We start from the raw sequence: 16,312 nt of genomic DNA on the forward strand, positions 1-16,312 counted from the left end.
GGCCAACACAGATTTACATTAAGACCCACATTCCCCACAACTGCCAAGCTGAAATCACCAACTAATCCAAAGTATAAAATATCTAATAACTCACATAGTGTAACATAAAATGGGATGTGCGTTTAATTTAAAACGTTATTTTTGATTTAGAACTTAAAGTTCCCTGGTGTGTAGACATTTATTTACCACAGCGGACTACAGAAGATGCCAATAAATGAGGATTATTGAGTTTTTGTATTTACACTGATCTAGCAAGGTGATATATCGCAAGTTCACTGTATAAATGTTTCACAATACATACACAGAAGCTGCCACTAAAAGCGAAGTTTGAGTATGAGGCATACAATTCGCTGTTTTTCATATACTGTTACATACATGCAAAGATTAATACAGTGTGCAGGTAGTTCTTCAGTATTGGTAGGTTAAATGTCTTTTTGGAGTCACAGGAGTAGGAAAGGAATTCTTTACAATGTAATACACAACAGTAAGTAATACTGCGCAGCACATCAGGTTTGGTGGTTTACAGTTCATCACTAAAGTATTCCAATCAGTAGCAGTAAAACCGCATAATGTTGCAGCACAGAGACATATGAATACACAACCACTCACATGTACAGTGTGGAACATCTAACCATTAAAATCTTGTGTTAATGCTTTTAACGCTGTTAACCTTCTTTCATCTCCTTTGTATAGTCGTTCCATTATATTAGCTTGTGTCCATTACTTATGTAATAGAGAATAAATGTGGTAATGCTATTCAATTATGTAGCAGTGTTATTATTGCATTAGATCTGAAAGTATATCTAATAAAATATAACTGAATAAAAAAAAATAAAGCAGTAGAATGGCAGATTTAGATTCGCGTCTCAGATCCTGTTAAGAGAAAGCTATACCGGATCCTTGGCTTTGAAAGCAACCCCACCCTTGTTGCTTGAACTTTTGATGTAAAACAAGAGATGTGGATTATATTTTTGTGTGTGTGTGTGTGTGTGTGTGTGTGTTCAGGGCACTGTTGATTAGAAAAAATCTACAATTTAAAAAAACATTTCTTCACAGTACATACAGGGAGTGCAGAATTATTAGGCAAGTTGTATTTTTGAGGAATAATTTTATTATTGAACAACAACCATGTTCTCAATGAACCCAAAAAACTCTTTAATATCAAAGCTGAATGTTTTTGGAAGTAGTTTTTAGTTTGTTTTTAGTTTTAGCTATTTTAGGGGGATATCTGTGTGTGCAGGTGACTATTACTGTGCATAATTATTAGGCAACTTAACAAAAAACAAATATATACCCATTTCAATTATTTATTTTTACCAGTGAAACCAATATAACATCTCCACATTCACAAATATACATTTCTGACATTCAAAAACAAAACAAAAACAAATCAGCGACCAATATAGCCACCTTTCTTTGCAAGGACACTCAAAAGCCTGCCATCCATGGATTCTGTCAGTGTTTTGATCTGTTCACCATCAACATTGCGTGCAGCAGCAACCACAGCCTCCCAGACACTGTTCAGAGAGGTGTACTGTTTTCCCTCCTTGTAAATCTCACATTTGATGATGGACCACAGGTTCTCAATGGGGTTCAGATCAGGTGAACAAGGTGGCCATGTCATTAGTTTTTCTTCTTTTATACCCTTTCTTGCCAGCCACGCTGTGGAGTACTTGGACGCGTGTGATGGAGCATTGTCCTGCATGAAAATCATGTTTTTCTTGAAGGATGCAGACTTCTTCCTGTACCACTGCTTGAAGAAGGTGTCTTCCAGAAACTGGCAGTAGGACTGGAAGTTGAGCTTGACTCCATCCTCAACCCGAAAAGGCCCCACAAGCTCATCTTTGATGATACCAGCCCAAACCAGTACTCCACCTCCACCTTGCTGGCGTCTGAGTCGGACTGGAGCTCTCTGCCCTTTACCAATCCAGCCACGGGCCCATCCATCTGGCCCATCAAGACTCACTCTCATTTCATCAGTCCATAAAACCTTAGAAAAATCAGTCTTGAGATATTTCTTGGCCCAGTCTTGACGTTTCAGCTTGTGTGTCTTGTTCAGTGGTGGTCGTCTTTCAGCCTTTCTTACCTTGGCCATGTCTCTGAGTATTGCACACCTTGTGCGTTTGGGCACTCCAGTGATGTTGCAGCTCTGAAATATGGCCAAACTGGTGGCAAGTGGCATCTTGGCAGCTGCACGCTTGACTTTTCTCAGTTCATGGGCAGTTATTTTGCGCCTTGGTTTTTCCACACGCTTCTTGCGACCCTGTTGACTATTTTGAATGAAACGCTTGATTGTTCGATGATCACGCTTCAGAAGCTTTGCAATTTTGAGACTGCTGCATCCCTCTGCAAGATATCTCACTATTTTTGACTTTTCTGAGCCTGTCAAGTCCTTCTTTTGACCCATTTTGCCAAAGGAAAGGACGTTGCCTAATAATTATGCACACCTGATATAGGGTGTTGATGTCATTAGACCACACCCCTTCTCATTACAGAGATGCACATCACCTAATATGCTTAATTGGTAGTAGGCTTTCGAGCCTATACAGCTTGGAGTAAGACAACATGCATGAAGAGGATGAAGTGGACAAAATACTCATTTGCCTAATAATTCTGCACTCCCTGTATATCTTCCGTTAGTCACTTCTACATCACATTCTCCAGAAACGTGGAACACTGCCCAAAATAATAAAGATGTTTTCAATTTCCTTCTAACTTTGCCTGATTAACAGTCCTAGTTAATCCTTATTTATCTTGGCTTTTAGTGAAGCCTCTTTGTTCATTCTTGCTGTTGCAGCTTCTTCTCTCTGAGCCAACTTTATTCAGAGCATGACTTAAATAGTAGGTGGTTGGGACTGCTGTGCTCACAGCCAGAGCTGTATACCTGAGATGATAATATCAAGGATATCACTCTCACTGACATTATGCAGAGCCAAGACTCTAAATGCTCAAGAGACTGTGCGTTACTTTCAAATATGCTTCTTTAATATGGATATCCACCAAATTCCTGGTATTGTATGTGCATAGAATTAGGAAAAAAAATAGATAGCAGCACCCCTCAAGGCACTCAAACCTTACTACTTCTTTCTGGAGATACGGTGTAATAAACAATGTTAAATAAACCCTATATATTCAGATTGCCTAAATAATTTTTTTTCTCATGCTTGGGTGAATAATCACCCAGTTAATTTAAAATAACCAAAGCACACATCAAAACTCAAAAGATCAGAGAGCAGCTTGAGACTTTGTCAGCCTCAGAATCGTTATGCGAGTTGACATGAGGCTGAATGTTTCTGTAGTCTTATTGTTCCACTGCTTGGAGAGTTCCTTAGCTCTTCTTCTGAAGTTTTTTCCAGCAATGACGTAGAGAATGGGGTTAAGGACACTGTTGAAGAAGGCAAAGTACACAGAGATCTGTTGGACGATGATCAGTGCGATGTGACATTTCAGAATGCCAGTGTTTCGGAGCACATCTAGTATCTTTGTCACGTGGAATGGCACCCAGCAGATCAGGAATGCCAGGAGAACTGCCAGGATGAGAGTGGTGGCCTTCTGATCCGTTTTCTTAGAGTTTAAACCCTCCATTAGCCTGTTACTCAGTGACTGAAAAATTCTGAAAGTGCAGAAGGAAATAATGATAATAGGGATGATGAAGCTGAAAATTATGGTTATCACCTCATATGCCAGATATTGATTTTGTGAAGGTAAGTCAAGTGAACATTGAGTAAGATTTGACTGAGGGTTGAATTCTAACTTCCTGTAGATGAATATGGGGAGAGCAAAGACCAAGCCAAGACCCCACACAAACAGACATCCCAGTTTGGCATAAAACGGCCTGCGTATCCTCTCATGGGAAAGCGGGTGCACCAGTGCCACATAACGATCTATGCTAACCATAACAAGGAAGTAAATGCTACAGAACGCATTCATGTAGATAACAGCTGATGACACTTTGCACAGGCTGTCACTGAAAGGCCAGTCAAATCTCTTTCTTGCATTTTCAGCCCAGAAGGGCAAACAGCACACCAGAGCAAGGTCAGCTCCAGCCAGGTTGCTGAGGTATATCTCAGCCACAGTGCAGGCCTTCTTGTGGAGGCAGAAAACCATCAGCACATACATATTAAAGATGATTCCAAGCACGCTGATGACCAGGATGTAGGGTGGAACCAGAGTGAAGATCAAGCTGTTTTTGTCAACAATACAATGGTTTTCACTTGTGTTGCTTTGGTTTCCAGACATCTTGACAGAGTAAGAGTTGGAATGGATGCTGCAGAAAAACAGAGGACAGCAAATAAAATATAAAATATTATTCTAAAAACAGTTTGATGTGAGAACATTATGTTATTTTGATGGCACACAGTACAGAGATACACATAATTATGAGTAACACTGACATATAATGCAAAATACTGCTGCTACATTTTCATTTATTTTGCAAAGAATTTGACTCAAAAACACAAAAACTGTGGCTGAGAGAGACCATTAATTCACACTTACAGTCACATTTAAAATCACAGCATATTTAAAGTCACCAATTAACCCAAAATGTATATGCAAAATTAAGAGATTAATAATTGTTTTGAATAACAAGCGTTCTTGTGTGTTAGTTGAATTTTGATGAGGTGCTTTTGCTTAATCTATCATCGAACCATGGGTGCCACAACCATTGCAACAAGATATTTTTGAATTTTTCCTTCTTCCCCAGAGAAACATCTGTAATAATGTCATTTTTCTATTAAGAAATATAACCAGCTATTATATTATGTTATTATAGCTATTATAGCTATAATTTTGGCTATTATTCCAACTGATAATACCAGTCTACCTCTATTAAGTACTTATTTGTGTGTCTTTTTCTTTGCTTATAAACATGTAATGACAAAAAAGAGAATACCTTTCTATTTTACATGCAGAGCCCTTTCCATTATCAGTCACTTAAAGTTCCAACAGTACAATACAAGCGCATCTACGTTTCTAATAACTGATTACTGTTTATCAGGACTGACCGGAGTCACTGATATTTATAGCAACCTCATTTTCTGCATATCCTCGCCATCAGTTGCAGCCACATTCTTCCTAAATTAATTCTAAACGCATAAAGATTAAAACAAAAACATGACAAAATACAAACCCTCCTTTTTACATGTGTTTGGAGTTTGTTTCAGCGTAAATCTTCTTAGTGCATTTGGCTTAAGATAATAACTATAACACTAAACATGCAGAGACAATACCAGTTAATGATCTCCAGTCTATATCGTGACATGTCTACACTGTCAGACATCATGTTTCTAAATCTGTGCTGTTGATAAATATTTTAACCACAGAGAAAAACACAGACAAGTAAAAACCAAACCAAATAAGGCTCATGCATACCTTTTAGGGAAAAGAGTCTGTTCTCTAGATGGAAAAAAGAACACATCAATCTAGCCAGCTACACCCTCCCAGTAACTCCAGTTGCAGTTGTTTTCTGACTCTGCCCCACTTGCTTACTTGAAGGAGAAAATAAACTGACATTAAAGTGATGTCAGATGTCTTTGATGATATGAGATGACTCGATGTTTTGCCACCCCCTCCTCCATTCACTCAGCCAATCCTCTACTTTTCCTCGTTCAGTAGCATTATGTGTATCATTGCACTAAATTTACTTAATTGTGTGTGTATGTGTACTTTTTAAATTCAGCTTGTAAGTCTGTAGAGATCATAGCATTAGATCAGGTGCTCCTGACAACTTACTAAATGTTGTCTCGTGCATTTACAAGCATCATGTGGGACCAGAACAATGGTAATGTTTGTTAACTCTCTCTCTCTCTGTCTGTCTCTCTCAAATGCATGCTCTCTCTCTCTCTCTTTCTATAAGTGGATGAGTTTAATAAGAGCGCGGAGACTCAGAACAGGTCCTGACAACGACCAGAAGAACATAGCTTGATAGATACGATAGTCACTGCTGACAGTAACAGAAGACGAAGAAGCACATGATGAGTGAGAAGCACCAGGTATTGTTTTGTTTTGTTTTTCTATTTTTTTAAAGGATGGATCTTAAGGATCTTTTAATTGTATTTCACAGTTGTTTTAAGGCTGTTCCACAGTGGCTTCTCGCAAAGCAACATTTTCTTAGCACTATAGACTCAGTGCATGCTGCACAAGCCCGAAACCAAACAGCAGAAAAGTGGAGATAGAGTCAATATTTGAGCATTTAGCAGCCAAACTTCTAACTTCTAAAATATCCTAAAACTCAATTACACGATACCCTAGCATAATTTGGATTGTGAAGATACCAGCATAGGCTTTGCCAAATTAATTCTGACTAATATAAAATGTGAAGATCTGACAAATGTCCCAAAAATTTGTGACACTTTGTATTGCAGCTTTGATTGATAACTGTTTCTATGACCATATGCTTAAAGAATGCTTTAGCCAGACAACCAGGAAAACTAGGATTTATTCACAGATGTCACATTGACATCACAAGAGAAAAACACACAAGTACAGAGACAAAACAAAAAACTGATTGAAGTCCACTTAGATGCTTCTGGGTTCTGGTTTTGTGCATGCTGATTTACTAACATGTTTTTCACAGTAAAGTTGGAGTCAGGAGGCCGTTATGTTGTCCGCTGGAACACGTGGCCTTTGTGGTAGTAGGTAAAAAAAATGAGCACACGTCTTCTGTTTTTCCACAGACATGATTTCTCTACTGAAATACCTGAGAAGAACAATGTTCTGCTTTGCCAGATCTTTTCCTGCTCTGACATGTCTACATGCCTACTGAATGGCTGAAAACTTGCAATGCTAAATAATTGTCACTGCATTGTGCAACTGTCTTCAAAGCAGAGAGACTAAACCAAATCAAAACAGAAATAGCTAAGAAAAAGTAGTGTACTGGTTTTTGGTGACTTATAGTTCTATTATATTTATTTTCAGTCATATACAGAATGTAAAAAGCAACAAAAATAGGAACAGGTATGTACATATTCTGATAATTATTGCGATAACCTGATAGGCATTACATAATGAGATAAACCATTATATCTAAATGAATACAGTTGCCTAAATAACCAAATAACGCCAATAAATAGTTTCACTGAGTAAACATAATTAACTGATTTTAAATACTTATGTCTGCCCCAGGGCAGCTGTGGCTACAACTGTAGCTTGCCTCCACCAGTGTGTGAATGGGTGGATGACTGGGTGTGTAAAGCGCTTTGGGGTCCCTAGGTGGGACTAGTAAAAGCGCTATACAAATACAGGCCATATGTAACATCAGCTCTGAGAGTGAAAATTACTGAACACCCAAAATGCATAATGCAACATCTGTGACAGTCCTGTCTTCAGCTGGACAGAGAGATGGACTAGGCCACTTTCAGATAAACTGTCACACTGTACATCAGATTACATAACAAATACAATACCATACATTGTTTACTAGATAGCACCATTTAAAAAATAAAGCCACTTGAGTATTTCATTAGAACATTTAACTGCACTGGAAAAATAGTCATGGGGCAGTTGTGCACTGTGGTGGGTGCTAATAATTTTTTTTATTTTGGGAAGGTCTAATGTTAGGTGAAGGCAAGAAAGCTACAGCAACATTTAGCCCCACCCACAGTATTTCCTCTTAGCTTAAAAGTTTAATGAGTTGACAGAATTAACATCCAGAAGCAAGTAGCATCATGTACCGGTGAAATGAAAATTGTGAGGTAGGCTGTTTGGGAGTCTGCTAAAGTCGGTTACTTATAATGTGTTGACAACATATGGAAACACATAAACTATCTGAGCATTGTCCACAGTTTCTTTAACAACATGAGTGAGGGAAAAAAAGGTTTCCTCCTAACAGTAAACTTCAGTTTTTTCCAAGAATCTTCCAGGAAGGCGTAGCAGGCAAAGGAAATGGGATGAATAAAGCAGTACATTGGTCTAAATAAAAAGGGTCTGACATTGCTTGGATTGTTATTTGATTTAGATAAAATGGACATGACCATATGTTGATAACCCGAAAGACAAAAGCCATAAGATATAAATATTTGGTTTACAATTAATAAATAAATACTGACTAATATGTCAAAATATTTAAATTTAAAGACGTAAAAGACAAACAAAGTTAAACTGAGAAGTCTGTTGCTATAAATCCATATAACATGTCAAAGAAACAGATGCTGTTTGTCTACAATGCAAGACAAAAATGTCATTATGCAGACTGTAAATGCATTTCAGTCTATTTCTCCTGCAGTGTCTGTCCATTACTTATATTATTTCCTCAAGCACAGCAATAAACATCATCTGATAGTGCCGATTAGCCACATAACAGCATTATTATTGTGTTAAGTCTAATGACATAATAGTTTTAGAAACATATCCTTTTTATTGTGTCATTTTATACATAAGCAGCAAAAGAAAAGTAGATGCCATCAGTATGAGACACATTTTATTCTTTGGCATTAAAAATGACCACAGGTTTAATTTGCTCTGTTCTGTTGATGTAAGTGGACACAGCAGAGCGTTGATATGTGGTCATGTCTGATCCTCTGCGTTGATATCTAGTCTTTCTGTAGATGGCGCTAACCTTCTTTCTAAAGTACTGCCCTGAGAAGACATACAACAAAGGGTTTAAGACACTGTTGAGAAAGGCTAGATATGCTGAGAGCTGGCTTCCTATATCCAGAGAGTCAGACCACAGCTTCTCATCCAGCACATTGACATCACAGAGAATGTCAAGAAAGGTAATTACCTGGAAGGGACCCCAGCATAGTAAAAATACCAGTGTAACAGCATACACTAGCACAGTGGCCTTTTTATCACTGGTGTGATGAAAACCAACACTTTCCCTCCTCTCAGATAAAACCTTGATTATATTTCCACTGCTGAAAACAATGACCAAAACAGGAAGAACAAAGCCCACCACATTTATCACAATCTGATGGGCCAGCTTCCAATAGCTGTCATGGGTGTAATCCAGAACGCAGGATGTGGTCTCATAGTCCTCAAAGAACTTCACCTTTCTGTGAGCTATTGTCGGTGTGCTCAGTAAGACCCCTAATATCCACAGGATGAAGCAGATCACCTTGGCGTAGAGCGTCCGTCTCAGCCAGCTGGCCTTCATGGGCTTCACAAATGCTATATAGCGATCAATGCTAATCATGACCAGAGTGAAGATGCTGGTGTAGAAATTGATGATGATTAGGGCGTTGACGATTTTGCACAAGGCCTCTCCATATGGCCAGTTGAACTCATTGAGGATATTCATTGCCCAGAAAGGAAGGCTACACAGTAGAATAAAGTCAGCCAGCGCCATGTTGCTCAGATAGATCTCTGCTACAGTCAGTCGATCTTTGTGGGCAAAAAACACCAAAAGCACAAAGCTGTTAAAGAGTAGACCTGCCAGGGATATGGTGAAGATGTACGGGGGGACGATGGTGTGGATAAGCTCCCATTCTGCAGTGACTGGAGACAAGCTGCTATTTTCAGTCAACACTGTCGGCACAGTTGTGAGTTCCATTGGCTCCACTGAGTAGGAAAAAATAAATATTCATAAACCTTCAGTACAATGTTATCATTATAGATTAAAGCTAACCATTTAAAATCCATCATGAAAGAAATGTGCTATGTAGGAATTCAAATTTGAAGCTAAACAAGGAACTGAACATAAAACAGCTTATATAAACAATCAATGGGTGGCTAATTTTATGACTTTCTTTTATCCAGTTAAGAAAGTTCAGCTCAGGGGAGGAAGCAAACAGCCCCAGAAAAGCAAGATGATTATTTTTCTGTGTTAAAAAACACTCAAGAGCCTGGCAAAAATCACAGGTAGATCTTCTGTGTTGTGTATTGCATCTTTTCTTCTAATTTAATCAGTGGATGACTACTTTGAAAAGACTGATTGACACATTTTATTTTGCTTTTCTTTTAAGCATGAAATACTGAAAAGGAATAGAAAAGTTCTTACCGTATGTTTCACCAAAATGTTCCTCCGATGGTCAAAGTTGTAATAACAGATAACACGTCTGAGACAGGGCTTAACTGTGCTCACGGGCTCCTGGTAAAGTACACAACGAGGCTGCTTGGGGCGTTTTGTATATAGTTGCATTCTTGCACACCACTAGTCCAGGAGTTGAATATATCAAGTTGTTTATCAAAGAGTCAAAATTTGGACGGTGCTCATTTATGAGCAGCAGCTGAAACTGCAGTGGAGTACGGTGGCGTAATGGAGCATGTTTTGGAGAGGAAATGCAGACTTTGGACATTCCAGTTCATAGTGTGTGAAAATACTACTATTATTATCACAGATAGTTAGAAACTAATGACATATACCAAAGAAAGCATGATTTTATTTAAACTTTAACAATTATTTATGTCATGATACTGTTGGATTTGGACCAAAATGCTGAACACAAAAGACAGGAATAAATAAGAAAAAACTGCTTTAATCCTGCACTCACACTATAATACAAAACAAAGGAGGCCCACACCTAGAGAAACAGTGCAGGACCAGTCTTAATGTTATTTACCAATAATTTTCATCACAGTTTTTACCAAAGAACATTTTTTTCTGATGAAAACAAGACAATAACTAAATAAAAATAATGCACGGGGATTAAAACTGTCATAAATATGTTCTGGAGAGACGAGATCCAATCAGAACTAATTAAGTAGTGGGGAAAGGGGGGGCAAGTTGGTGAGTGATCCAATCAGAAGTAATCTCCTTGGGCAATAAGGTTAGATGCACACACTTGATCTGCCACCTGGAACTATGGTAGGTGGGGTTTAGTTAGCTCCCATGCTCTCTATTTCTCATGAAAACACTACAAATTATCAACACTGGGGAGGAAGACAACAGTAGACATAGAGACACATTTTGCATTTGATATCAAGGAAAATGAGACACTTTTAAAATCATGTAGAGCAGCTCTCACCAGTAACAACCGAACCAACTTTGGTTATGCTATAAACAGGAAACAGGAATGCAGATTTGACACAGAGAACACAGGAGGGCAGCAAAAACAAACTCAGGGAATTAGCTTTGATTGCAAATGACAAAAAGGAGACGGACTGAGAATAAAATCATGAAGAGAAATAAGCTAGCATATAAAGCTCAAAATGGCCAGAATTAAGAACAAACTAAGCAGAAAGATACAAATGTGAAAATCTAAACTATAACTAAAAAAACAAAAAACAAAAACAGGCTGAAGGTAATAAACACTAACAGACTAACCCAAAAAAGCACAAAAAACTCGGTAGATACACAAGGTTTACCTAACATCTTTCGTCATGGTCTATGGAAAAATGTACTTGTGGAAAAGGGTCGAGCCACTCCTTGTAATTTTCCATCTTCTAGGAAAATTGGAAGTGTACTGATTTACTGAAACATGTGCAAGCATTAATCAAATAACAGTATTTAAATAAAAAGCTTTGTTGTACAATTGTAATGAACTTGAATGTCTTGTATTTGGTATGACCACTTATAATCTTTAACATAGCCTGAAATCTTTCAGACGAGCTTACTTGTAATTTCTTTAACTAGTCTGCAGGAATAGTTCTCTAGTCTTGTTGAAAGACACTCAACGCTCTTCTTGGGATGTTAATTTTTCTGTTGTTTGTCAGCATGATCCCACACTGCTTCAGTTCAGTTCTTGTGTAATCAGCTGTACCTCACTGGGTACCCTAGTCTACTCTATTCCCTGCACTATGTGGTTCCTGTCATATTTCAAAGCAAAATGACCCGGTGTACATCAGAAGTTAGTGAGGGTTATCTGTCTATATGGCTTCCCAAGGCTGCTATTGGATAAAGAAAACTATTCAACAAGAAATAGGAGAGACAGGAAAGAGAGGGGGCAAGACATGCAGCCAAGGGCCGGCCATACGGCATATGGTCGTCTGCTCACCCACTAAGCTAAACAGGTGCCAATCCACATATTTATTGATAAATATTGAGGTGTCATATCTCTTCATAAATGATACAGGGGAGGTAAGAGATTTTTTTTTTTTTAATTCCAAGAAAGTCTTGCTCCTTGGAAGCAAAATATAAAGAAATGACGGAGTAGCTCAAAGGTTCCGAACAGTCCTGTAAAGATATGACTGATTCAGGAAATTACAGCATTACTCCCTGTTTATACTGTCTGGACCTCTCTGTTTGCTATGATGTTGAGATATCATTAATAAAACCTTTAGTTTTTTTCATCTTGTTTCATTTGTGATTGCATCAACTGTGTAAACAGTGAAATCTTTAGACCAGTAATGATTTCCAAATGCTATAAAAACAGATTTATCAGTTTTATCCTCAGCTTGTACATCATCCAGTTCTGATATGTTCTAAATTTAAAGTTATGGTAATGGCAACAATAACAAATATTAAGCCAACTTCAAATCACACTGGAGTTAATGTAAACTATAATCAGTATTTTTCTTTTGTAACTTGAAAGACTTAGATGAAGGGTTATCTAATAATCAGTATGTCCGAGATTGTGTAATCCCTTTTATGGTAAAAATGACAGCAGCATACCAAAATGAAGATGAAGATCAGCTCTTTGCCAAACATTCCTTGCTTAGTCAGTTTTATATATCTGTCCTACATTTGTGACTTTGATTACTTGTAAATGCCAAATTTAACACACGGGACCGTTCAAAAAAGCAAAGCCCAGTGTTTTTATAGACAAAATGGATAAACACCAGTTTGCTTCCAGAATTAGGCTTTTTTTTTTTTAATCTAGCCACCCTGCCTCTCTTTAAACAATACAGAATTATGGAAAACATTAGTCAACTGTTTCCCTCAGTTTCAACATTTTAGAAATTAGTGATATTTGGTTTCCCACTATTTAGAAATAGTGGGAAAGATTTCGTCTGTCTCTGCACAACAATTATTAAACTTCTCACCATCTCTAACATCCTCTGTTAAAGTTGTTTTTACTTGTTTGTTCAGTTTAGAATGTTAAAACATATATAGAGGTAAAATATTGTAGTTTGGAGTTGTCACAGGGAGGGTGTATACTTTGGAAATAATATAGATGCAACCATTACCATGTCACAGCCTTTCCTGTAATTCATGCTTCTCACTGGGGGTAACTTTTGGTTTGTTTAGTTCCTGAGAGAAAAAGTTCAGCCAGTTGCCCCCATATCACATTCTCTTACAAGGTGTCAGCACTCTTTATAACCTCAAAAGTTATCATCTGCTTTAATCAAGGGTTTGACCAATAAAAACTTAAAGATGACTGATTCAGTGCAGTTCAAGAACAACTTTATTAAAGTTTTACTAAGCTGGTTACAGTTCAAAAAAGGTTCCTAAATTACAGGTTGCACATCGGTCCTCCCAAGAATAAGAACCAAACTAAGCTTGTAGTAAGGGTACATGCCAGAAGGACTTGTTTTCGCTTGCTGCTAAGAGAAATTCATACTCTCTAGAAACAAGTGGCTGTGGACAAACATGCCAAGAATGTGAAAAGATCCGTTTTCGACATGCTTGAATTTGTTTTACAGATGTTGTCATAGAGATTTATTTTTTGCTTTTAGCATGCAAAGCATTACCGTAACACAAGTAACTTTTAACCTTTTGAGTTTACCATCATTTGTGTGGGTGTAAGACACACAAGAGAAGCTTTAATTGATTGGAAAATGAAACACTAATTTAAAAACAAAAATTAAAAAGTAAAGCTAAGCTTCAAAGGCCAGGGCAGGCCCTCTTATTAGACCCTAATCCAACAACATAAAATATATTAATACATGAAATTCAATTCAGACACAAATATTTTTAAAAAAAGAGTTTACTCTTTATATGTAAATTCATTTAGATTTTTGTGCTCTCTGTTTGTTTACTTGAGATGAGATTGGCATTACCATGACCAGATGCCTCACACTGGTCTTTCCTCCTGCATTGAAGGGGTTTAAACACTTCCCTTGCCCGCTCCCTAAAGTTCTTCCCAACAATCACATACAAGAAAGGATTTGATGCACTGTTGCTGTAGCCAAGGTACGTAGCTAGCTGGTTGCCAATGTCCAGCACGTATGCCCACATGCATCCAGAGATGACCTCATAGTGATCCAAGGTGTCAAAGAAGATCAGAATCTGGTAAGGCAGCCAGCAGAGAATGAACACAGCCAAAACAATAAGCACAAGGTATGCTGCCTTCCTCTCCGCGCTCCCGCTGTTGCTTCTTCTCATCTTCTGTCTCTTTAGAATGACTTTAATAATGTGGTAACTACAGAACAATGCAATTGGGACAGGAATGAGAAAGCAGACTATGTTCACAGTTATGTTGTACCGCAATCGCCACCCTTCATGGGGGTAGTCTAGGCAGCATGCATCAATGTCCAGATGGGGGAAGAACTGCACAGAGCGGAAAAGAACAGCAGGAAAACTGAGGAAGATACCAACAATCCAAATGGTTACACAAATTCCATGTGCCCAGAAAGCCTGCCTCTGCCTTCCTTGGGATAATGGTTTAGTGAGAGCCATGTATCTGTCCATACTCACAACAGTAAGGAACAACACACTACAATAATAATTCATCCCAATGACAATATTGACAAGCTGGCACATGAACTCCCCAAATCTCCAGTGGAACTTGTTGATTATAGTTGATACCCAGAACGGCAGACAGGAAACCATGAGGAGATCAGCTGCTGCCAGATTGCTCAGGTAAATGTCAGCAACAGAACTTCTCCGCTTCTGAAGACAGAGGACGCAAAGCACGAAGGAGTTGCCGATTACTCCCAGAAGACAGATGATCGACATATAGGCAGGCTGCATGGTGTAAACCCACTCCCATGCATCCGTGTGGTTGCAGACAAACTCAGCTGTTGTGTTGTTCTCCATAAGTAACTCAGCTGGAGGGTCTGAGCCAACTGGTAAAGCTGTTGGATGGTGACAGTGATTCAAAAAGTAGAAATGAAAAAAAAAATGCATGTTCACAACAAATATATACTCTAGTCTAACCTTTTAGCATATCAGCGGCGGTTTGATGCACGTGTTATTACCTTTGTCCCATGATTTCAGTTCTTAGGGAGAGGGGATAATTGATTTAATGGAGTGCGGCTAATGGATGCTTTATCAGCCAAAACACGCACTACACACATGCCATCTTCAAAGTAGACCGTCTTAGCAACCAATTCAGTAATGAGCATTTCTAGTGTTGCAAAAGGAAGGCCACAAAAATATGTTGCATGTTAAAAGTACAGTCAGTCATTTTTGTGGGATTATTTAGTAAAATAAAAAAGAATATTGTATAAATATACAATGATTAGTGTGTAATTACATCTCCCACCAAACTGAAACATTCTCTTGTACTAAGCATTCATCAATTAAGAATAAAAGCCAAAGCCACTTGCATCTTAATGAAATGTCATCCACGTCACCTTGAGCCTTATCTCCTGAACTGAAGTTAGAGCTACAACACTTAAAAAACACACATAGTAATACTTATTTATTCCCAATATTTTCACAGTTAATTATTGTCAGCAGATTTGATGTCTCCGTATGGGTGAGAATGTGCTGACCAGCGCAGTCACTGGTTATAAGCTAACATTATGCCAGTTAATGTTAGGCTTGAGCGTCCTAAAAATCATACTTTACTTCTGCTAAATAGCTTGACTATATTTTACATCATATGAGAGTTTATTAACTAAGTATCAAAGTCCAACAATGTTATATCCACTTTAATGAAAGTTTCACTTATGCCATCTAAAAGCAGTTAACCATGGCTAACAGAGGCTAACAGCTGCCAATAGCAGCCAACAGTAATGTCCTAAACAACCCACCTCAATATTTGCTCATCAGAGAGAGGTTAATTTCTCTGAGTCATTGACTCATATCATTCTCAAAGTTTTACATTTCTAGAGTTCTTAAAGCTACATATTGATAGCTAAGTTAACAGTCGACTGACCAAAACAGCGAAAGACTCTGGGGCCGAAGCAGGAGTCATGTTGCTATCTTACTACACTTACCACAAATGAACAGCAGCTAGTCTCTGTGATCACTCGGTGGTAAAAATGCAAAATACCACAAAATATTTAATTGAGTCATACAGTATTATTCCTGATTCATTGCTACGTGCTGATATTATTCAAATATGGTAAAATATAGTGGGTACAACAATGTCTTTTTACATAACCAGTGTTAGAAACACTTCAAGCAGCCATGGTTGCTTAGGTGCACAGTCTAAATTTAATGTTTCTCTTGCCTGACTAAAACATGTTTGTCCTACAATGACCACCACTTCTAGGATTATGTATGTTACTTGGAAGTTTTAAGGAAATTGAATTCATTTGACTACAATCTGCAATCTACTGGCATCTACTGATGAGATTTTACACACTGTCACTTAAAAGCCAA

The 16,312-nt window shown here is 38.0% G+C and overlaps 1 protein-coding gene and 2 pseudogenes across 1 annotated transcript; all 3 read right to left on the minus strand.

The window, feature by feature from the left end:
* Nucleotides 1-3,182: 3,182 nt before the first annotated feature.
* LOC146365947 (B2 bradykinin receptor pseudogene) lies at nt 3,183-4,256 on the minus strand (annotated as a pseudogene).
* Nucleotides 4,257-7,598: 3,342 nt separating this feature from the next.
* On the minus strand, nt 7,599-9,508 carry bdkrb1 (bradykinin receptor B1). The gene has a single exon (XM_084915146.1). The coding sequence runs from the start codon at nt 9,488-9,490 to the stop codon at nt 8,420-8,422; it is 1,071 nt and encodes a 356-aa protein (XP_084771272.1). The 5' UTR covers nt 9,491-9,508; the 3' UTR covers nt 7,599-8,419.
* Nucleotides 9,509-13,686: 4,178 nt separating this feature from the next.
* On the minus strand, nt 13,687-14,797 carry LOC146365949 (B2 bradykinin receptor pseudogene; annotated as a pseudogene).
* Between the last annotated feature and the right edge of the window lie 1,515 nt (nt 14,798-16,312).

Source organism: Perissodus microlepis, chromosome 19 (assembly GCF_051167445.1).
Source record: "Perissodus microlepis isolate ML-2025 ecotype Zambia chromosome 19, ASM5116744v1, whole genome shotgun sequence".
NCBI classification, from domain to species: Eukaryota; Metazoa; Chordata; class Actinopteri; order Cichliformes; family Cichlidae; genus Perissodus; species Perissodus microlepis.

What these genes read in the sequence shown, in the direction of transcription:
- bdkrb1 (XM_084915146.1), bottom strand. Translation starts at nt 9,490, where the DNA reads ATGGAACTCACAACTGTGCCGACAGTGTTGACTGAAAATAGCAGCTTG.